The 24,677-nt window shown below is 40.2% G+C and overlaps 1 protein-coding gene across 2 annotated transcripts; it reads left to right on the top strand.

Annotated features, from left to right (window-relative positions):
• Window positions 1-2,894: 2,894 nt before the first annotated feature.
• On the top strand, window positions 2,895-9,650 carry LOC117753190 (COUP transcription factor 2-like). 2 transcript variants are annotated; one of them, XM_034571122.1, is made up of 3 exons: window positions 2,895-3,931; window positions 5,182-5,706; window positions 7,890-9,650. In XM_034571122.1, the coding sequence occupies exons 1-3, from the start codon at window positions 3,397-3,399 to the stop codon at window positions 8,162-8,164; spliced, it is 1,335 nt and encodes a 444-aa protein (XP_034427013.1). In that variant the 5' UTR covers window positions 2,895-3,396; the 3' UTR covers window positions 8,165-9,650. The 2 variants fall into 2 exon arrangements, with proteins under 2 accessions (XP_034427013.1, XP_034427023.1); XM_034571132.1 differs by having other exon boundaries at window positions 2,896-3,898.
• The last annotated feature ends 15,027 nt before the right edge of the window (window positions 9,651-24,677 follow it).

Below are 24,677 nucleotides of genomic sequence, written 5' to 3'. Positions count from 1 at the left end.
AAAGTAACCAAATGTTTTAAAGGTTAGGTTTAGGTGTCTAATTTAAGGTTAGGGGTTATGGTTTGGGTAAGGCAAGTAAAGTAGTAACTTAACTTTGGTTAAGGTTAGATTAAGTCTTCGGGAAATCAATATAAGTCATGTGTCCTCTAAAGTGATGGAGACATGAATTTGTGTGTGTGTGTGTGTGTGTGTGTGTGTGTGTAATCCTCGCTCACCTTGAGCAGACCTGAGGTATTTCCTGTATATGACTTAAACACTGGGTGGATTTAACAGATCACCATGTAGTGCCAATGGTTATAGTTAGATGGTGTAAACAAGCTACAGTAAGGACCTGTGTTCGACGTGTGAAAAAATAAAAATGCTGCAAATCTCTGAGCAGCGAGCCAGCCATGCCTCCCACTGTGCTGTAAACAGTCACATCCTGGTGCTTTTCCAGACACAGCAGGTCTCTCGTGGCCGTACTCGGCCTCACTTTGTCTCCGTTTAGCTCACTTTCAACTCCCCACTGGTAACAAGTCTTCAGGGCATCAGATCACCAAAAACATGCAGGGATTTATCATCTTTAAATCTGTGATTAATGTTAACTGGGCTCGTCACTGGGTAGAACAGGCAGGGGAGAGTTCAGTGAATTAAACGGTGGAGGAATTAATCATCCCTATCCAGTGTGGTAAACACTTTAGCCCCGACCTTCCACTGTTGATGGGTCTTGGACGTCAGCCTTGTGTTTTGTTAGCAGACAAGGCTGCAGTGGCTGGATGACTGCAGTGCTGGCCGTCTGGAAGAACATGACAGCACGCTCAGCCACAGGACTCATGGAGCATGAGTCAACAGTGGAATGGCCGCGCAGACATGTTCACCCAGCAATGACTTGCTATTAAAAGGCTTCCATGAGAATCAGGATTCATTCAATCAAAGGAATACAAGAGCACGGACAGTGACACTGCTGCAGAGATACATCAACCAACAACACTAGAGACAGAGAGGTCAGGGTATGTATCTGCCACTCTTTATATAAGTTCATTAAGTGTGCAATTTGGTATTTAGTATGTGCCATCATACATTGTGTGTGGTAGGTTTCAGGTTTCTGCTACTGCTGCATCATTATACTGTGCATCATAAAACAATATAATGTGATATAAGTTGTGTTGATTATAATTAGTGTATACTCAATGCGAGACATGTTAAATCTTACCTCCAAGTTAGACACAGGAAAAATATACAAAACATAATGTGTGTGTTGAGTTAGTCCAGTGTGTGTAAACATTATGTTTGTGAGACTACAGGGTGTCTCTGGTGTTAAGGAAGTGGATAAGATCAGACTTTTATTAGATTTCATATTGACTTTAGACACAGAGCATGATGCAATTATTTATTTTTGTATTTGTATTTTACGTTTAATCTTTTTGGTGGTTGTCAGAATCTTAATAAATGATAAAGAAAATATTTTTTAAACTACAGCAGGGGCAGGCATGAAAACCAATAACATAATTAGGCCACTAGAGGTTGTCACAAATATTGGTAAAATTATTAATCATTCAATTAAATCAAACAATTATATAGCCAATAGCCAATATTCACAAAAAATATATAAAAAAATTTATTTTAACAGGGAAAATAAAACGTAAAAAACCTCTGAGTCACAAATGAGGGATCCCTCTTCCAGAACTTACAGAAGTGCCATAGATGCAGGAGGTTCATTATATTTAAGTAAAGGAAACATTGCCAGTGTAAAAACTGTTGTAATTCTCAGAGAAATAACTTGCTTGTCACTATTTACACCAACACACTGTAAATGTTTGAAAAACTATTATAAATTCCATTTGACACATGCAAGTTGAAAACATAGACAATGTTCATATTGCATCCTCATAATAAAAAATATTAACAAGACAAAACAGAAAATGACAAATCCATATTATTCTGTCTTTTTCACTGACTGGTTTGGTTTATGGTATTTATAGAGCTCTTTTCTTGTCTAATTTATTGACAGAACAATTTTGCCATTGACTCAAACTCAAATTTATACAGTGCATCTATATGCAGTACTTTCTCTATTATGCATCACTCATACACTCGTCACAAGGGGCAATTCTGGACACTTCTTCAAGCAGAAAAAGGAAGACAGGCAATCAAATCGTCCACCGTCTGGTTACCTCCTGAGCCACAGCCACTTGTTTATTATGCAGCAGTTTCTGAAATTTGTTTTATTCTGGATACTAATAAACTATTATTTGAGAAAAAAAAGAAAAACAGCAGCAGATGTGGGACAGCAGAAGCAAATTAAACACATTGTGTTTGTCCATATATGTTTGATAAACACTTTTAATAAAGTGTTACATACCATATGTTGGCCATTAGAAATGTATCTCATCAAGCCTTGAGAGTCCAGTGCACACTGTGCTATATAAGGTATTTTTAATGGCACTAGGTGGCATCAAATTACTGCAGTTAGAATCTGCAGCTTCTGTCTCTTCTCCTATATATGAGACTAATAGTGTGAGTATGTTATCTCAGGGTGGACTATGCTATGACAGATGTCTGACAGACCAACACACACGCACGCACGCACGCACGCACGCACACACACACACACACACACACACACACACACACACACACACACACACACACACACACACACACACACACACTGCAGGGTGTCCTGCTGAGGCCCCGCGCTGCCGCTGCTCCCAGACCAGCTTCCCCTGGCGTTAACTCCGCCCCACAAACAGAGACGTCACCCAAATCACAGCCGTGACGTGTGGACGCACCACTCTCCTCATCCGTCCCGGAGCAGAGCATCATCAAAATCATCATCCATCACCCCCCCATCACCCCCCCCCCCCCTCTCTCTCTCTTTCTCTCGGTCTCTCTCTCCTCCCTCTCTCCGCTGTCTTTTTAATGTAACTTCTGACTGATCGGGGGAGCAGGCAGCGTCTGGAGAGCCTGGTCCGGAGACTCCATCACTGAGGAGGGATCTGCTCGGCTCGCACGCTATTCTCATTAAAGCTGGACACAGCGGACAGAGAGGATCACACTTCAGATGTGTTTGGGATACCGTGGTGGATTTGGCTCAGTGTTGTGCGTCTTCGTGTTTCCTCGGTGGATGATATTCTCTGCGTCTGAATGAAGCTTGTTTTTTGGATGCGCCTCGCGCCCAAGCTGTTTCTGGTGACTGCGCATTCTTTAATTGTGAAGTCGGGCGTGATCTTTTTATTAGCGTTATCCTGTGCGCCTTTTTCACGTTACATTCCAGGAGTGACTGTTTGATATTTACCACACGATGCCGCAGTTTCAATGAGCGCGTTTTAGCAGCCCACGCCAACAAATCCCGTGCGTTGATTATTGCGTAAAAATAGAAAAAGTTGGGCGCGCAAAGTTTTGGTGACGGTCGATATGGCTATGGTGGCGTGGAGAAGCACCGAGAGCGTCGGGGACACCCAGGGGACCCTCTCCTCCCCGGTGTCCCAGGTCGCGCCTCTGTCTCTGTCCGGGGAGATGACGGGACACATGAACCCGGCGCCCTCTCTGGAATTACCCCCGGCGGCTCCCCAGGGCGCACCGCAGCCCAACCCGTCCAGCGCCGCCACCGCGACCACCACCACCGGCGGCGGCAACAATAACAACAACACCTCCTCTTCCTCCTCCTCCTCCTCGTCCATGGACAAGCAGCAGAGCCAGCAAATCGAGTGCATCGTGTGCGGGGACAAATCCAGCGGGAAGCACTACGGACAGTTCACTTGTGAGGGATGTAAGAGCTTCTTCAAGCGCAGCGTCAGGAGGAACCTGAGCTACACCTGCAGGGCCAACAGGACCTGCCCCGTGGACCAGCACCACCGCAACCAGTGCCAGTACTGTCGCCTCAAGAAATGCCTGAAAGTCGGCATGAGGAGGGAAGGTACGCGCTGGCATCCTCCTCTTGTTGCTCTGGGTATTGACACATGAGCCGCTCAGCACCACACCTTACTGTCCAGACAATGTTCGGTGTCACACAGCACTGCGCGTTTGTCCACATTATTTACTTTGAACACAATAAACTCTAATTGTGCGCATGCTGCCTTTGTGTATAGGCTAGCTCGTATCTCCATCCGTCTGGACACAGGCATGTTGCCTTTGTCTTGTGCGCAGACTCCGGTTATTTCTGATAGAGCCTCTCACATATACTATTCTTCTGTTTGTATTCTGGTGTGTGTTCTGTGTCCTCATATCCCACAGATTAGTGCGCTCAGCTAGCATCCTCTAGCATGATGAGTGTGTTACTGTGGCTCCTCCTGTGTCCGTCTTACGCGGCCATTGTGTGTCAGAAACAGCCCGGAGCTGCGTTAAATGTCACATGTTCGGATACCAAACCAGAGCTGCGACCTTTTACTCTTGGTTTCCACGTTATTTCCGTTAAATTGTTGCCTTTATGTGCGTGACGTTTTCGGATTATGTGTGCGCATGTGGGCCGTGTTTATGTATGTGTAAGTAAGTGTGTGTGAGTGTGTATTTGTGCGTAGGCTATTCATAATGCATGCTGGTCGTACAGGCCCGAATGTAGCCGACTGTAGTCCACCATTACAGCCTCCAGAATAGAAGAGTTATATAATAAACGTTTTTCTTATTTTAAACCAATCCCAATAAACTTTAATAAAAAGTTAAACACCAAATAATAATAGTAATAAAATAAGGAGATTAAAACACACACGCTTTGTATGGGCTATCAAAGGAAAAAATTAAAGTTGACACAGCATTAAAAAAAATAGGTATCTGCGGTTTTGGCCTTGAATTTAAAACATTAGGATGGAAAATAAAAAATACCCACAACCCGGCTGAAACACCTCGCAGGTCGTGGCCTACAAACAGGCTGACTTTCGTGCAGCACCTCCATTATTAAATAATGCATGCATATATATATATATATATATATATAATACCATGTATTATTTCCTAACAACGCTGAATGTCTGTCCTGGAGCTGCCTGAAAGTGACTGGTGTCCATGTCTGAAGAGCCAGTCCACCATGGGCTACCACTCAACTATAATGGCTACAAAAAGGGGGAGAGGGTGTGTGTGTATGGGGGTGTATATGATTTCTAACAGTTTTGATAAACATCTCTTTTTGAAAGATGTATTTAACTCTTTCTGTTTCCATCTGTGATGCTTCTTGACTTTTTGGTTGGTTTGTTTTATTTGTTGCAGCTGTCCAGAGAGGCAGGATTCCCACCCAGTCTTACCACGGCCAGTTCGCCCTGACGAACGGAGACCCTCTGCAGTGTCACTCCTACCTATCGGGATACATCTCCCTGCTGCTGCGGGCCGAGCCCTACCCGACCTCCAGGTTCGGCTCTCAGTGTCTGCAGAGCAACAACCTCATGGGCATCGAGAACATCTGCGAGCTGGCGGCCCGCATGCTCTTCAGCGCCGTGGAGTGGGCCCGCAACATCCCCTTCTTCCCGGACCTGCAGGTGCCGGACCAGGTGGCCCTGCTCCGCCTCACCTGGAGCGAACTGTTCGTGCTGAACGCCGCCCAGTGCTCCATGCCCGTCCACGTGGCCCCGCTGCTGGCCGCCGCCGGCCTGCACGCCTCGCCGATGTCCGCGGACCGGGTGGTGGCCTTCATGGACCACATCCGGGTCTTCCAGGAGCAGGTGGAGAAGCTGAAGGTGCTGCACGTGGACTCTGCGGAGTACAGCTGCATCAAGGCCATCGTGCTGTTCACCACAGGTAAACCCTCCGTCGGTCTGTCTGTCTGTCTGTCTGTACGTGCAAACATGGAGGCCTCAGGCTGAGCCCTGCTGCAGGAGCTGAAGCAATTATGTCCAACAGCAGTTTGAACTAAATAAAAGTAGTTAAAGGGAGAAAGACAAATAAATGTATATTAATATATCAGTCTAAGCTGCATTGTGCACAACATGGCCGAACTGAGTGGTTGAGAAAAGCGTCGCACATAATAACGGAGATCACTTTTGTAACGGAGATCACCATCAGTTAAATACAATAGGTTTCTGTAAAGAACAAATATTTAGATAATGATGGTGGTGTGAAGACTTGACGACACGAAAGCTGGTTAAAATCCCTGAATAGCCTGTTTACCTAGATTTGTTGTACAACAACATACAGTATATAACCAATGCCCTACAGAATGTGTATTTTCGTGTTATAAAAAAATTTAAAACAAATAAATGTCCCCCACGTTTAACAAAAAATTGGGGTTGTTAAAATTAGGGCTAGTGTTTTCAGATGGGGTTTCCTTACTTAAAAAATATTAAATAAGTAAATTAAATAAATAAATACATTTAAAACGTTTATTTTAAAATAAAGTTAAAATGTGATCTGACCTCCAGGGTCATTATACAGACGAAAACGAAACGTTAAAAAAGAAGAAAAAAAAAAAGAATATATATGTATGTTCATTTTGTTTTCTTTCTCATTGAAAATCATTTTCTTCATATAACTTACGTACTTTCTTTACTACTGAGACCAACATTAAAATTATAAGCTCATACAGCCTTAAAGAAGCATAATTACTCCCATCAGAATTGTAAAGTGTGTTTTTACTCCAACATTTAAGGGGCTGCTTTTAAGATTAGTTGAGTTTACAAACAGCATCGAATCCCTGCAGCCACTAAAATGTAAAACACTTAGAATGAATCATCCAGTGAACAAATGAAACAGGACTGGCTATTTAGCGTCTGATATTTAACATTTAATATTTAATTATTTTGTTGATGAGTATTTCATTAAATAGAGTCTTTACCTAATTCAAATATAATTTTCTCCAAATAGAAAACCCCTAAATTCACTTATAATTTGTCATATTTAAATTTTGCAAATAAATATATTTATTTATTTATTAATGTTATTCAGTTGCTTTAAAAATGAATGACACAAATGCTATGATATATATTTATTCATACTATACAATTGTTACGTCTTTGGATTTAGCTTACAGTTAACTCTTAGACCTTGATAATCACTGCATTGATGAATGCATACTAGTTATTTCAGAGCCTTTTTCATCAGTCACAATGTTTGACTGTTGGATCCAAAGGACAAATGGCAGCAGAGTAAAAAATAAAACAGGTCTCTCATGTAGGTCTATTTCAGTCCCCATGAGCACATCCAAACACGTGTCCTTAAACTGGGACACAGTAGCCATTCTTTAACCCCTGCTGCCATCCGGCCTGCAGCACTACAGTACAAACACAGGGTGTACACACGTAGTGTGTGGAAATACTACGTGAAGGAAGGAGCGCAGTCGATGATGTGGCTGGACTATTGATACATCAGCATTGTTTCCTTATCTATATGTTCTGAACTTCTATATTTGATGGTAGGATTAGCGTCATCTTTGATCCTTGATGGCCACAGATTGATTAGATATCAACTCATCACAATAGGTCAACTGGAGGCAGATTTGTTTTTCTCCACCATTGTGTTTTCAGCACAGTAGCGATTCTGAGGGCAAATTCATTTTTCTTACTTTTTAACAACCTTGCACTTGTATAATATTACCTGACCATGTTTGACTGACTGATTTACTCTGTTCAATATTATACACAGTTAGTAATGTATCCACTCTACTGATCTCTTACTTCTGTTACTAAGGATGAACAAGATAAACTGCCGTTCGCTGTCCTGTCTTTTCCTTTATATTCTTAATCAGAGCTGTTACCTCACTCAGTGATTTTTCAAAACATATAACTAATGTTTGCTTCTGGTAGTTTTTTCATCTTGTGATGATCATAGTTCACCCATTTTTCATTAAACTTTAAATTAGCCACTGATTTCCTCCTGTCTTTCCTCTGCTGTGTAGTCACTGACCTAATTAGAATATTGCTGCTGATCCTGTCTATGCCTGAGCCACTGGTCTTGACTTCTTCTCCTTCTGTGCTCTCTGTCTGTAGATGCTTGTGGTCTCTCAGATGTGGCCCACGTGGAGGGTCTGCAGGAGAAATCCCAGTGCGCTTTAGAGGAATACGTAAGGAGCCAGTACCCCAACCAGCCCAACAGGTTTGGGAAGCTGCTGCTCCGCCTGCCTTCCCTCCGCACTGTCTCGTCTTCTGTCATAGAGCAGCTTTTCTTCGTGCGTCTGGTGGGGAAAACCCCCATAGAGACTCTGATAAGGGACATGCTGCTGTCCGGCAGCAGCTTCAACTGGCCTTACATGCCCATTCAGTAGAGGAGAAGGTGGCAGTGGTGCTGCTAAGGTCAGGAAAGGTCTCACACCTCAAACCGAGTCATTTCAGAGGCTGCAGCTTAAAATCTGTTGATTTGAACAAGGGAAAAATAAACTGCCAGTGAAATGAGATAATAACAGAAATTTTCAAGTAAATTTTTTTATTTAGTTTGAACATGTTCTTGATTCCTGAGGAGTGACCTGCCTTATGCTGTTTTTTTATGTTTCCAGAAAGATCTGTGAAACAAATTCACCTTTTGGGCAGTGAGGAATCACCCGACCACACTGGCAGAAGTTTTAATTTGTTCAAAGAGGGAAAAAATATTCATGTGATGAAATGATGGACCTTTTTTATAGTGTGGTGACCACTCAGTCTGTTTTTTTTGGAATAACAAACAATATTTATTCAAACCCTTTGTGTATATTTATCGTGCTTGTAAATTATGTTTTTAATGTTTCATGTATTTTTGACCTGGCCAGTGAGAAAACTGCAGGGATTGTCTCGTGTCGATCAGTTTTTTTTTTCTTTCTTTTGTTTGTTTCATACCTTCCAGACTTGGCACTTTGGACTAAAGGAACGTTTCAGAAAGATTTAACACAAGTGTTTGAAACCCAGCCTAAATGTGTACCAACAGAATGGTGAGATTAATGCTGTGTTTTAGTAACTTTGGAAACTGCACTTCTCATGATCAGTGTTAGGTTGCGCCAAGTAATGCATTACTTGTTAATCTTTGCATAGATAGTATCATTACGTAATATTTCCTGCAATATTTTACTATTCTCTGGCAGATCAAATAATTTCTTCCATTTCTACTATTTTGCATTCTACAAATAATATGAGAAAAGTTTATTTTTTTCTCCCTTGAATGATCAGAAACCAGGTTTCTCATCACATGTATGAATTGAAACGAGAAATTCAGCTTTTCTTTTCATGTCTCATCTGAACAAAGTTTATAATGAGGCTAAATGTGGCAAAAACTAATAAGAGGTTGGAGGCTGAATGTTTGCTAAGCTGTACATTAATGTGACATTTTAATATTTAGAGGCGCGAAATGAAGAAAACTGTTTTTTTTCCTCATATAACTTTTTACAGTGAAAAGTAATGACATTACTCTACAGGATTAATGAGTGATGCATTACCACACACTTCTAATTCATTTATGTTTCCAGGTGTTTTACACTGACTGTCTGAGAGAGATTTAAAGAGCACAGGGCCTGATGTATAACTACAGTGTGAACTGTGCACAACTTCCCAGGTCAAATCTATTTCATTAGAATTCATGCGTTTATGAGCCCAGGCCGCTAAATGGCACAATTGACCACTGCAGGGTATATTTGCTGAATTGAAAATGTGTGTCTATGTGTGTGTGCGTGTGTGTATGAGTGTGTATTTGTGTTTACTTCTTTTTGACAACCACTCTGATGTACTGTGAAAGCATATTGGTTAACATATTGGTACCATATTAAATTATAACTCAAGATTTATAAATAAAGTGTATTTGATTTATTTTGCCATTTCAGTTCTGTGTTGTTTGTGACTGCCCCCCCACCCCACCTGAAAGAAAATGTGTGTTTTATACATGTATGTGTCACTAAACACACAAGAGTGTGTGCTGAAACGGAGTGAGAAAATGAAAGTCGCACATAGCTGTCTGCTGCTCTGGAGCCTGTTTCTGACTGTAATGTTGTCACTAATCAGACATTTTAATCAAACTAATTGCTCTCCATTGAGAGGCTTTATGTGTGTGTCAGGATTTATTTGATTTTGCTGTATTTGAAGACCTCCTGCAGGAAAACATTTAACTTGTCTCCAACTGTAACGCTAGATTGGGCTTGATCAGGCAGTTAACCAACGGAAACACATTTAAAACTGTGAAACATACTGTTGACCCTGCATGCATTCATTATATTTTTGCCCAGCAGCTGATGCAGGTTTTAGATCTTGTGCTGGTTTTTCATATCTTATTCTTTAGACAGTTACTGGACCAAAGTACATTTGTGCATATTAATCAACATTCAAAGTTAAAAAAAAAGTGAAACAAACAAAAACAAACAAAAAAACACATATTATTGTGGGACGGACCAGATATAACACTTATGGTACAGCATAAAACTATACAACCTCCAGTTAAACAGTGCCAAAATATGAGCAATAAAATTTATTTTTCAAGTTAAAAATCTATTGTTATCCGTTTTCTCGACTTATCACTGACTTAACACCTCTTAACAAACACTCAGTTTTACTGTGCAGTGATCCATTGATTGATAGAGGTGGTTAAACTGTGCATGAAGGAGGAGAGCAGCATGAACATGGATTTCTAATGGTGTCTGTGTTGGCAGATTGAGGGACAGAGAGGATTAGAGCAGCTTCTTTGCTTCTTAGCGGACAGAGAGCTAATGAGGGGCCCCCGAGTGCTCTGTCACTGCAGTTTACCCTGAGGAGGATGAAGCTGGGCGCTGCACGGCCCCGAGCTCCCCGACGAGCCGGAGGGCCAACATGAAACATGGAGCACTTTCCCACACACGGACAGGTCCACATGGAGAAACACGGAGGACCAGTTCATTAGAAGACCCTCAACTGTTGCTCCAGTGGATTTTCATTCGAGACTGGTCCAGGTCTACTGTTTGTGCGGAGCTGAGGCCGGTCAGTCATCACACAGCATTGTTCACACTCAGCCAATCAGCTGTCAGGACAGGAAGCAACCAATCTGAATTTTAAAATATAGATACTCCCTAAAATCAAATGAGGAATTACCATTCAACTTAAAGCATATAAACAATGTTATATCTAATAAGAAATAACGTGAATCAAATCAAATAATAATAATCAAGCTGTTATGAAACTATATATTCACCCTAAATGTTTATTTCAGTCTGTGTGTGTGTGTGTGTGCGTGCGTGCGTGCGTGCGTGCGCGCGCGCGTGTAATGTTATTTATTATTATTTTTACTTAAAACACTATAACGCAGTTCTCCAGCGTTGTTGAGGACGCTTCTGGAAATTAGTGGAAAACTAAAAATGTGTTAAAGACGAGTTACATGTGGCATTAAAACCATATATAGATATTTCAGGAGTGAATTAGAAACAGCCCAACATCAAATATTGTTGAGGTGATATAGGCTGTATGAAGATATAGTAATAATGTGGTATTGTATTGATCTCTCACTGCCTACGTGTGCATCGCTGCCTGTTTCGTGTTAACTGCAGATATGTTGACAAATAAGTTTGACTTCCTCCTTCTGATATTTGAGCTTTTCAGCCGAGTGGTAAAATAAGAATCCGTCTCATAATATTGCCTGTATAAATTACTATGTAAAGTTAAATGAAATATACTTGGTGGTGGCTGCTCTACTGAAGTTTATTTGTCATGTGACATGAATGCGCACTGGAGCTTCTGAAATCATTTCAATGGCACGTTTAAACCGACAATTACCACTCTCACATATAATTAGCCGGCATTTCAACACACACAGTCGGTTTTGCATTATCACAGATATATATATAATGGGATAATGCAAAATAAACAAATAAACAAATAAATAAATTTGTGTACAAAAGTACAATGAAAAATACAGCTTTAATTAAGTTTGTTTTAACTGTGCACAAAGTCATCATGGCTACATTACCTGTTGTAAAGTAAGAGGAGCTTTACAGTGGTGAAAACCTGAATATTTAATCCCACATTTCGTTTTATTTTCCTTGAACAAGCAGACGAGGAAAATCCGACTTGTCCGTTGGCTTTTTCTCACCGGTTCCCGTTTTTATTTTGAGCAATTCATTCGTTTAAGGTCTTTATTCTCAGTCTGTGGTAGAGTTGAGCTCATTGTGGGATTCATGCCCTTTAATAACTGTAACGGAAAACGTATAAAACAAATAAGTTGATAATTATGACGCTGTAGAATAGTGTTGAGCCTCGAGATGAGAGCTGAGGTTGAAATATGAGTTGAGAAAGAACTTAATTCATGTCTGATCTAAACTAACACCCACCGTTCATTTTATACATTTACATACGTGTAGAGAGAAGTTTCAATGTTATTATTATTATTTCTATTATAGGTGTTTTTTCAAGTTTACAGTGTGGCACTATAATAAGCTGCTTCATTCCTTCTTCCACAGGTCATGCAAATAGGAAACTTTTTTTACCTGGATTTATTTTTAAATGACAATTATTATTATTATTATTTTTCATCATATGCATAAGCTATTTTTTTTACATTTTAATCCACAGTCTCTATTGTGAAAAACAATTCAACATTTTTTTTCTTTATGGAAACACTTTCATTACCTTAAAAAACAATAAACATTAAAAAATAGTGTAATAATAGAGAGTGTGTGTGGCTTGGGCACTTACAATTTTTTAATTTTACACTGTGGTATTCATGACTATATTTACACATATTTTTATTGTGTCGGGTGGTATTGTATTTGTATTTAATTTTATTATATACAATTCTGTATCTCTGCATCTATCTGATTATTTAATAATCTATTTTGGGGGCTTTCATTGTGAAGATTGTAAAGGTGACAAAGCGCCGCAGATTAGGAACAACTGTACATTTTCAAACTTGTATTATAGTACTTATATTAAAAAACAGACCATTACTTGAGGCCTGGAGCCAAAATAACAAGAATAATATTAATAAATAATCTTTTATTTTGCCAGATTTACATTTATTTTATTTTGCCACAACAGGAGTCTAAACAACCACATTAAATATTGTAGAGGCCATAAAGTAAAAGTTGCTGCTTGTCCCTGCAGGAGGTGGCTTCAGTAAATGTGTCACTATGTCAGACTCTGGACGTTCAGGACAATTAAAAGCACTTTGCTCACATGGCGCTCCATCTTTACTGGGAGCTGCCATTAAACAGACCTGAAGGCTAATTCATCCGAGAAGCAGCTTCACAATTTGTGCAGAAAGAAAATCTATGAAACCTTGTCAGATCAGAGAAACACCTTCTTTCATCAGGTGATCAGTGGCTTACAAGACACATTTTAGTCTTTGCCTCTCTGAATTAGGTGAGGTCAAACTCAAAATCATTCTTTCATCGTCTTCATATATAAATATAATATACACACACACACACACACACACACACACACACACACACACACACACATATATGGGAATATTTAAGTTGCTGAGAAAAGAGAACAAGCTCATTCCTTCTTTCTTTTTTTCTTCTCCTTGTCCCCAAATTGCCCTTCTAATCCTGTTCTATGTGTCAGACTGACATCACGCCACCCTGGCTCCCTGCTCTGATGTCTTCAAGCTGACACGGTGAATCAAGAGGTTCCTCTGGCTCCCTCCACTGACCTTTGACCCCAGGCTGCCCTTTCCCCTGACACTGGCTAAAGTGAAGGGTGACACGATCACGGTGAGTTGTTCAGGAACGACGAGCCGAGGGGAGTCACGCCACCAGAATCTCGTACAGTCAACATTATATTTTATGTTATTTACCAAAACCTGACGAGTGAGGTCGTTGTATTAATCATCTTTAGGAACATTGACCTCAAACGCCCACTGACACAATTCAATTTGTGCTTTGCTTGGAATTGGGTCTTATCCGCCATTTTTTTCTCTTCTCTTTCTCTCTCTTGAAATGTACAGTGAGGCAGGCTCAGCTCCAACGATTGTGCCACGCCTCAGCGAGCCCATCTCATGGAAACAAAAATCTTAAAAGCAGTGAATATGGGAGGAAGCCTGTCTGCTGAGGAACCCCCTCGCAAAATATTTCTGCAATGGGGGGGGGGGGGGGGTAGTGGGTGGTGGGGGTGGTGGGGGTGGGGGAGACGCACCAATCAACTCAAGGAGTGTACAAAGAGCGGTCTGTTGTTGCTAAGAGACAGATGCAGAATAACCTCCATGAGAAACCTGACCATGACCCTTCCTCCTCCTCCTCCTCCTCTTAAACAGTCTCCCTCTCCTTCCCAATTACTACAGAACATTAAAGCCCACCTCCATCACATTAAAGCTGCAAGCGAGGGAGGTGGGGGTTGTTTTAAGAAGTAGCTGCACATGAAGATTTGAGGTTATTTCGTCCGCCCCAGAAACAATCCAGTTTGAGTTGTTTTTTTCTTAGCAGAGAGAACGAATGTGGTTTGGGTGCAGCAGGCTTGAACGGTTGTGATGTTGGTGTGCTGTGTGCCTGCTGGTGTGTGGGCGGAGTTTGGGCTGGATAAGGAGAGGGTGGGGCGCACAGGCAGAGGGATTCTGTCACACGAATGAGAAGATGAAGATCTGACAGAGAGGTGGCAGGAAGTTCAGTTTAGACGAGGCCCGTCGATTAGTGCGTCTGTGGCTGACAGGTGGAATCCCAGGGGAGCGTCTGTCACTGCAGTCTGCTGCCAGGCCCGGCCACAGCAGCAGCAGCAGCAGCAACGCCACCATAGGAGACACCCATTGCAGGGGCGGGGATTCGCCACAGACAGGGTGGCACCTCATTGGCCTGGTCCTGGCAGCCCGGCCTCCTATAGTCAGAGCCTAGATTAAAGCTTTATTGTGGACAAAAAGCAGGGCGAAAGTCATGTTAATCCCCCCCGACTAATACATTGCTATATCAGTGATCTGTTTTTACAACACGATCCAAACAAGCTTCCTGGAACGGGTATTAATCTAAATGAGGGCACAATAGATTTTTGAGCCTGTGCAAAATAGTCTTTTTTTTTTGTTTATTTTTAATACTTACTGTTGCAGCAGTGCATGTGACACTGAACAGCACAGTGAGGAGAGGGCCTCTGCTGTTGCTAAGATCCATTAAGATGCAAATCTTCCTGTTTGGACAGTTTTTTTCTCTCTCTGGCAGGCTACTGGGGTGAAAAGGATAAAAATCATACTGGGATAAAGAAAAACATGCCAACAATTAAATCAGACAGTATGGCAGCATGAGAGAGTCTGAGACAAATGCAGGATTCACTGGAGTTCTGGTTTTATTAAAGACCTAAATGAAATGTTGGCTCCTTGTTGAAGATCTATACATGTTGTTTAAAGTCTTTAAAAATAGTCATGACAGATAGTAGATCCATTTTTAACGAATAACTTATTTTAAAGGTCCTGGAATGTCAGTGTCGAATATCACTATTACTGTGTTATTGACACTAATTTAAGTCCAGTTCAATTCAATTTAATTTGTATAACGCCAATTCCCAACATGCATTACCTCAAGGCACTTAAGGTCGAAACCTCACAACATAACAGTTCACACACCAAGCAAACACTTGGATTGTAAAGGAGGTTTTCAAATCATCTACTTAAAGCTGCCATAATCAATGTTTTTCTTAATCACAACAATATGTCAAAAGATTTTTCTATCATAGAGAGCAGCTCCTCTCTGTTTAATGAAGAGTTTCTCTGTTGCAGACTGCAGCAACTGTTTTCACTGGAAAAACAGCAGTTGATGGAAATAATTAAGTAAATATTGTTTATTTTGTACATTACTTAGTAAACACTATTTTCTTAATAAAGCTGCACTATAACGAGCAAAATATGTCGAACCGGACAAATATATGCAACCATGTTCTTGACAAACCATTAAAAGATCAACAACTCCTCAGTTCAGACATTTGATCTATTATGTCATGTGTTTCTGAAAGTGTGTTGGCACATGTGGTTCACATAATAGGTTCAATAATAATCAAATAAATATCCGATAAAAAAGGTTTGGATCAATATTTATCATCTCTCACTGATGAATTGCACCACTGAGACACTGGTAAACATTAAATCCAAAACGTTGGTCATTTCACTGTTAAATATTTTGTCTTCATTGTTTCAGCTCTGTTCAGAAAAGTCTTGCATAAAAAAACACTGTATCACATCTGATTCCTGAGAGTTTCAGCTCTAATGACAAACTACAACATCCTGACTATCTACTGTGAAACCACACATCTAAAAATAGAATCAATATAAATGTACAGCTAAAATAATAACATTGCTCTTAATAAACACTGTCTATCCATATATTGTATTTTGGGCAGTTTGAATAATTTTGTATTGCTTTTATTCAAGTTTTTTAAGAACATTAAACAGGTTGAACAGCTGCGTTTCAGGGTTTATCTCTGTGACCTCTGAGGACCGAGGGCCACTTTGAGGGGGACACCAAACTAAGAGATGAATGTCTCAGTGACTGAGGGGAGGGGTGGGTGATTCGTGAGGACCCTGTTGAGCCCGTAGAGACGTGTCGGTGCACTGATAACACGGGGGAACCCTCGTGTACATTTCTCTGCTGTGTTTGCTGTTGCCTACAGCGTAGCATTGTTCCTAATCCCAACAAAGACAGGGAGACTCTGATTCCTCCTCAGTACTTGTAAATCATCAATGATCATTCATGGGTCACAGGAATATTGTCCGTGTGCTGTGACCTCTGACCCCTTGATCTCCTGACTACTGGTTGTTTGTGATCTCGCTGTGGAGGCAATTGGAGAGAGCGGATGTGTAAATAAGCTTAATGACTCAAATGTAACTTGTTTTAATACAAGAGTTGTTGGTTTTTCAGATTTTTTATTTTCTTATTGCTAAGGACTGTTTTTTGCTGGGACATATGGGATGGGGGTGGGGCGAAAATCTATTTTAAAGTGAGAGAAAATGCAATACAATATGCAGCTTTGCAACCTGAGAGTGTAAAAAATAAACAGCTTGAATGTTGTTAAACTTTTACAAGTTCGTGACGATAAACTGCTGCAGCCTCAGCTCATCTCTGATGCTTTGAGACTCATCACCTCATGATCGTGCACCACCGCCAACTGCTCAAGTTACAGTTCACATTTATAATTCTCCACACTTTTGTATTATATACAGTGAAGACTTTGAAGGAATTCCATAAAAAGTATTAACGGTCTTCTGTCATAATTAGCACTTTACATTTTTAAGTTGTGTCCAAAAACGTGTTTATTGAGGTCGCAGTGACCTTGACCTTTGAACCCTGAAGTCCAGGATGTCAACATAAATGAGGGGAAATGAATCTTAATCCACCAGTTTGTGCATTGGGTTTGCGTGCAAAGTATCTCCCTTTAGATGTGTTATGTAATGGGAGGCTGTAAGCTGTTATATAATAAGAGACTAAGTGAAATGTACTTAAAATAGAGGGTTCCAGGATTTGTTTTTTCTCTCACATCCACAATTGGGTTTTTTCTCTTTAACATCTGTAGGAGAGCAAACAATTTTAAGTAAAAACTAAATATTAATTTCACAATGTTAAATTAAGCCTCACCCATGTGGACTGTGGTTTAAAGCTGCAGCAGAGGTCATGGTATGAAATGTGGCTGATTTATTTATTTTGACACAATTGTCACAGTGTTGTTGTTTTCATAAAATGGTAAAAACGCATAGAAATAAAATATTAAGGGAAAAGAAACAATTTCACTGTTGCAGTTAAACAGAATATTGATGTGATGTTTTTGCTCTGAGCCAAAAACTGATTCTTTTTTTTTTTTGTATCTAGTGTTGTCCATTTGAGCTTCACATAGCTGGCTCTCCAGACAGAGAGGCTTCTCTTGGTGGCCTCTCAGTGTGTGGAGGAATGTATCTGAGAGGAAACAATAGGCATAAAAAACTGAATATGACATGGCTGACCCAACACAGAGAGGGGAATCGGGTTTGGGTTGAGCTCACTGATTGAAGAAAACAAATTGGGAATGTGTATCAAAAATCCTGAAATCTCTGATAAACATTTTGGTGTATTTTTTTTATTTATGCTGACACACTTCACAAGAAATATAGAACCACACATACAGGACATGTGGCCAATATGGAGTCCAAGTAATGCAATAAACAAGCTGATGTAAAATGCACATCACTGTTTTTGGTTGGTTGGTTGGTTGGTTGTTTTGTTTGTTTGTCAGCAGGATTAAGCAAAAACAACCAAACCGATTTCCACGAAACTTGGTGGAAAGATGGAACATGGGCCAAGAAAGAACCCAATACATTTTAGTGTCAATCTGCACAATTAATTTTCTCTTTCTTTAACATTGTGTCCCTGTTTCCCTAGGGACAATTCATGAATCTTGATGAAAACAAAAAAAATCTGGACTATTAAACAGACTGATATTTATGAGTTTGTGCAATTTGGTGCAGATCAATATAAAAATCTGGATCTAGTGGATTTGTAAAAGCTTTATTCAGCTGCTGTACGGTAACAAATTTTGGCGCTGATATCCGGACAAAGGGGCGGATCCAGGGATTTCTTTAACATTGCGAGATAGGGCCTTTTGTTGGAGGTGTGAGTTCTATCAAGTGCCAGTTTGAGCTGCTTTGTCAAACACAAACTGACACATCAATATAGAACCAATCAATAATATGGGGCTTTTGTGGTCTGAGTCATTCACATATTAATTACCTCAGCCAAGTAGGTTATGATTTCATCTGCATTTGTTTGTTTGCTAGTAGCATTCAGCAAAAACTACTGGACTTAAAATACAGAACTTGGTATAAAGACGTGGTATGAGTCAAGAAAAAAACTCATTAAATTTTGGTGCAAATCCAGGAATCACTTCCTTTAACATTGTGAGACAGGATGTTTTCCAACATTTGTATTGATTTCTCAGATAATTATTTGTAAATCATATTTATGGGACTGATGTTTATGAGTGTGTGCAATTTTGTGCAGATCCAAATAAAAATCTGGATCTAGTGGATTTAAATGTGTTTTTTATAGAATAGTTTTTTTCAGCCATTGCATGGTAACAAATAGGATTAGAAACCTGTAACTACTACATATATGTAGCTGAGAAGCATAATGTGGTCTCAGCTACAAGGCTTGTTTGAATTTAAGGGTTGTGCTGTCGGTGCATGGTGAAGGTGTGAGGCTCTACTGAGTACCATTCTTTATTTATTAGTGTTTCTGTTTAATTCTGATACCACACAGAGGCTTGGATATAAGATCAATCTTTATTTGCCATGATATAAACTGTACTGAAGGTTAGATAACTTTAAATTTCATGTTATTTAATCTAAAATGTTGCAGATTATTCACTTTGTATTACTCACTGTGAAACCACTTATTAAACAGCTGAAACAAATTGAATGCTCTTTTTGTATTTATGTTTATTTATATCTGTAAGTGTTGTGATTTAGAGCGTTACACAGTCCAGAGGATCTCACTGTGCAGATGATCTGTCAGCTCCATTCACACAGCAAAACATAAAGCAGGGCCTCTCTGTTAGCTGCATGATGAAGTTTCATCAGGCCAAACCTTATAAATAAATACTGTATTTCTTGTCACGGTGAGACAGCAAGGGAAAATCATTTCATCCTCATCAGACTGAATCACATTCTGTCATCGCTGGTTTGAACTCTTCAGTATATACGTGGCTTCTCTCTGCACAGGGTATTTTTGGCTCTCTGGTGATGCACAGAGACAAGAGCGAGAGAGAGGGAGAGATAGTGATGGCTGTCATGGGGAGAGTGAGAGAGAGAGAGAGAGAGAGAGAGAGAGAGAGAGAGAGAGAGAGAGAGAGAGAGAGAGAGAGAGAGGGGCTCTCAGAATTCCCCTGGGCGGGCAGTGTGTGTGAGATCTGGGGCCCCGGGGCCCATTGGATGGCTCATGCTGAATGGCAGCCCTGGCGAGGTGAGCAGGCTCATTGAGAGCAGGTTACGAGGGGAAGGGAATGCCTTTGCACTGCGTTTGGCCCCCTGACCCACTGTCCAACGTCTGGCTTGGCAGCTTTGAAACCCAACATATTTATTTGCAAAGCTCTGAAGAGAGAGGGCGGAGCAGCTGTCAGAATAAAGTCATCGTCCTGCTGACAGCTTCATCTGCCGTTGAAGGGCAGTTATGACAGGCACACAATGTCGCTGCGTTGGGCGGCCCTGGGCGAAGGACTGTCACATGTGGACATGCTGGAAATCTAGCAGCCACCTCACCTCCTCTCTCTCTCTCTCTCTCTCTCTCCCCTCTCCCAAGCCCCCTTGAATTATTTCTTTGGCCCAGTTAGAAATGTTTTTCATCTCGATGTACGAGGATGTCAAGCGGGTAACATGAAGGAATTCTTTTGTTGTTATTGTCACATCAGAGACAAAACATCAGTCAAAAACATATCTGTAAACCACATCTACATGTGGTTATATCAATATAAATATCTATTGGAGAATCATCCACGATCCTGAAATTGAAATGTGTTTTTTGAGCCTTATCTGAAAACTAAAGGCTCATTACATTAGATGCATGTCAGTCTACAGTCAATGCAGCATGTTTCAAAAATTTGTCTGGCTGCACACTGAGGAAATCTGGCAAAGAAACCACAAAAAGAAATAAACAAAAACAGCAAAGTGTGAACTTTTCAGTTGAAAATCTGAGCTGTATAAACCATTTATATCCAAGCCAAGAAGGTTCTGTTGTCAGCCATTACATTACTTTACATTTCATTTAGCTGACGCTTTTATCCAAAGCGACTTACAATAGGTGCATTCAACCATGAGGGTACAAACCCAGAACAGCAAGACCTTCAACAGCTCAACAGCTCAACAGCACCCCTGTTCCTTTGTTTGTTTATAAGCAAGATTACACAAAAACAACTGAACGGATTGAACCTGGTGGATGGGTCAGGGAAGAACCTGTGAAATTCTGCTGCAGATCCAGATCAGGGAGCGGATCCAGGATTTTCAAACACCTCTAACTAGCTATTCTAGTTAGAGGTGTTTGATGTGTGAGGCACTCAAAATTTAAGATACTGGTGTCTTTTAAGAAAAGACGAAGGAGAAGATGAAGGCGAAGAACAAGGAAGAGTAAGATGCACAAACAGCAACATACAGTGTCAGCAGGAGAACCTGTGTGTACAGGTCATCTACAGGTAATTGCATTAGCAAAGCTCTGAGTGGTAAAGCAGTGGCAGTGCCAATAGCTGGCATGCTAATGCACACGGGGGTCACTCAGCATCCTTTCATATCAATAAGTCATTATCTGAGCCCTGCCACTGATGGGCATCCTGCAGCCCTCTCTGCAGCGCCGGCAAAGACGAGGGAGGGGGCAGGAGGAGGAGGAGGCTCCAGCACTGGACTACTGCCCATGTATGAGGTGTTATTAATGCCACAGTGCAGCGGGACCAATCATCCACACTGAAATCAGCACCAGTGTGGGCATGTTTCTGCAGGCCCTGGTCTAAAAAGGAAATCTAATCCAAGACAAGGTAATAATTCTCAAAGAGTGATGCAGGGACCTCCCCTCTCATTTTATTTAAAGCCTCCCTCCACTTTTAAACTTTCACCTCTATTTACTTAATAAGATCTATACACACGCTATCCCTATAATCAAGATGAAAGGAGCTCTGAGTTTACAAAAATGTTCACACACAGAGTCCCCTTAAGTTATTGCTGTGTGGTAGCTGAGGTTTATTTAGGAGCAACTACTTTCTGTGCTGTTTCTGGAAAAATACACATATTTTTATCTTCTTGTATAAGAAATAAATACAGAAACCGGGGCTAAATACAGAAACTGCTCTGGGATGAAAAAGGTCAATCTCCTCTGAATGTTATGTAAGTAAAGTCTTTTTTTTTTCTTTTTCCTTTTAACAGTTAACGTTCCTCTGATTACAACCTGGACTTGAAGACCAATTATCATACAGTTGGACACTGCTCTGTGTTTTTATTATGTATATTTATTATTAAGTATAAGGTCTTTGTCAAGGAAAATAAATGAAATTATAGTGCATTAATTATGCAGTTAATTAGTTGTTTTGTTTTTTTTAAACTACATTTCAATGTGCAGATGTAGATGATCCTAATTCTACTTATTTTCTAGGTGGAAATCATTCATTAGCATTTAATTTATTCTGGTAGAAGAACCTCTGAATTCATTGTTTCCCTTCTCCCCTCTGAAACCCAGAGTGCCTTCGATTCAGGAAGTCCAGTTTGTAGAGCAGGTCCAAGAGTGATCAGACACAAGGAATTTACATTGACAGCTGTTATTTTACCCTCCAACTCTATGATCACTCAGTATCATTACAAACAGTACTAAGTCTTTTCATAATTGGTATCTAATATAGAGCACTGTTGTATTCAGCCTACACTGCAACAGCAAATATACATTTAAACTATATTTAAACTGATTAAAAACTATAAAGTCTAGAAGTATAAATTACAGCAGTGTTGGGATCAAGCTGGAGACAGGATGTGTCACTCTGATGAATTTGTTGGTCCAGGTTCGGACAGGGGTGGGAGACAGTCGAGCTAACATAGCCACACCTTTGGGTAGCTTAACAGAGAGCAAACCAACAACACACAAGTTTCCCTTTGGACCCTCATCAAGTTACCCACTAATTAACATGAAGCAGTGACAGATGATGCGACCTGCCGACAGCAATTCAATTCAAAATAATATATTCATTAACAAGGGGCATTTCAAGACAATTCGTCCACACACATAAGGGACAAGACTAACTACTGACAAATTTAGAAATACAAACAAGTTCAGGAAAAATTACAAAAAATTTCACATTAAAAAATCCCAACTCAAGGATGGATATGGTTAAAGTGCACGTGCATTGACCATCGGCTTTACTGTTACTCTTCACCAATCTGGTGGCCTCTAGAATAAACCCAAACCTCTTCCTGTTTGATTTACACACAGGCTGATGGCAGCTACTGAAAGTCATCATAGAGGACATGTGTTGGGTCACTGATAATTGCAGTCAATGTCGTTTGATGTGGTCTAAGCAACAGTTAGTGCCACTTAAAATGGGAACGTTACCTGACAGTTTTATACAGTGCTACTGAAAAATGAATAGTCAAACATACAGTATATGAAAAAAAGGATCTGCATTTGATCGGCTGAATTTTAGTTAACATCCTTTAAATTATCTCGATGTCCCTGATACCAGCTCCCTATTTATTGGCTGCAGACATCTCCACTATAAACACTTTATTCATTTTAGTTATTTGAATTTAATTTAGTTTTTTCTCTGAGTTTTCTCCTGCTGTGCTTTGACAAATACTATGTATTTCTGTGTACAGCAGTGCCAAAGCACTGGTGCTTTTTAAAGTAAGATGGCCATGTCTTTTTTACATAAGCTGTGTCCCAATTCCGGGGCTGCGTCCTTTGGGGGCTGCATTTGAAGAATGATTGGATGACAGCAGCGTGACTGGGCTGTCTCATTTCAAGGTTCCTTCAAAATGTATCCTTCAATTTCCAAGCAAGAGAGAATCCAATGAGTGGATCCTCTATGGGCCAACTTATCCCAGGATTCATTGTGCACCACTGACAAATCACTTTTCTGGAGGAAAATATGGCAGCGAACACTGAAGACAACACAGAGTGAGGAGTACATATTTAAAAGGGTGACATGAATAATCAGACATCTCAAAATGGCTGCAACAATTAGGTTCAGACTTCGTGGTCTCTAAACACATGACCTTCGAAGACCAGGTCCTGTAGGTCGGGATACGTTGGGACCAGAGGTGGAGGAAATATGCAAATATTTTAGTTAAGTAAAAGAATAATTGATAAATGGACAAAAATGTACTCAAGTAAAAGTAAAGGTACCATACAGTCTGGCCTACAAAATGTTCTACTTGAGTAAAAATAAGTACTTCCTTTAAATATATTTAAAGCATTAAAAGTCAAAGTACTTTGTACTTGCCAAGTGTAGCCTATTCTCTACTGCAATGGTCAACTACGTCATTAACTGTGCTAACGTTAGCTCTTGATAAATTGTCTGCTCACACCAAATCACGATATCTACTCACTCCTAAGCACGCTGACGATAATGTTGAATTTCTGTACTCTGCAAACAAACTATAGAGGAGGGCTCCTTTCAGGCTGCAGATTGGTGACCCTGTCTCTGCTAAAGTTATACTAAACTAAATTAGCAACTGTAACATTAGCTAATGTTAATTATCAAAACACACATCTGATAGAAAAAAACGTTTCAACTTAATCATAACCGTGGTTAAGTACATTTATAACACACCATTGGTTGTAATAAATTCCTTACTTACCGAAAATCCAGGTTTTAATGGTTTGTTTCAAGGATTAACCGACACAAGGGAGAGCACAAGGAAGCCGCCAACAAAGGGCAGACAAGGCAGTGTGTGACAATTAAATTGTACCTATCGTTTTCTTATGAATTTTTATTAAATTAAATTAACTTTTTTTAAACAGGTGCAGAACATTTTTCAAATTCCTATCAAAAGATAAGTGAGGTTCAATTACACCTTAAAATCAATTAAATAAACTAGATTAAATCTTTTGACATTACTGGCGGTCAGAATCAGGTTTTCTTGTGTATATTGTATTGTTACTACAAGAATAATACTTAGTCGTATTATGAAAGAATGCTGCAGATGATGCTACAGAAAACAGTTCTTTATATATTGTCTTAGCCTCTTCTGAATCCATTTCAGTGAGGCTGCTGCTGCAGGAGGCGGGGACTAATTTTACCTGATGGCTCTGATTGGATCAATGGACCTATTCCCCCCTTGTTATTGATTACTTATAAAAGCATAAAAACGACGTGAACACGTAACACAGTGCATTGTAAAAATGTAAAAAGTACAGTTATTTGCTGATAAGTAAAGGGAAAAGTACC

The sequence above is a fragment of the Hippoglossus hippoglossus genome, chromosome 3, assembly GCF_009819705.1.
Source record: "Hippoglossus hippoglossus isolate fHipHip1 chromosome 3, fHipHip1.pri, whole genome shotgun sequence".
Lineage (NCBI taxonomy): Eukaryota > Metazoa > Chordata > Actinopteri > Pleuronectiformes > Pleuronectidae > Hippoglossus > Hippoglossus hippoglossus.
The sequence above is the reverse complement of the archived record's forward strand: the minus strand, read 5'-3'. Positions and strand labels throughout refer to the sequence as shown.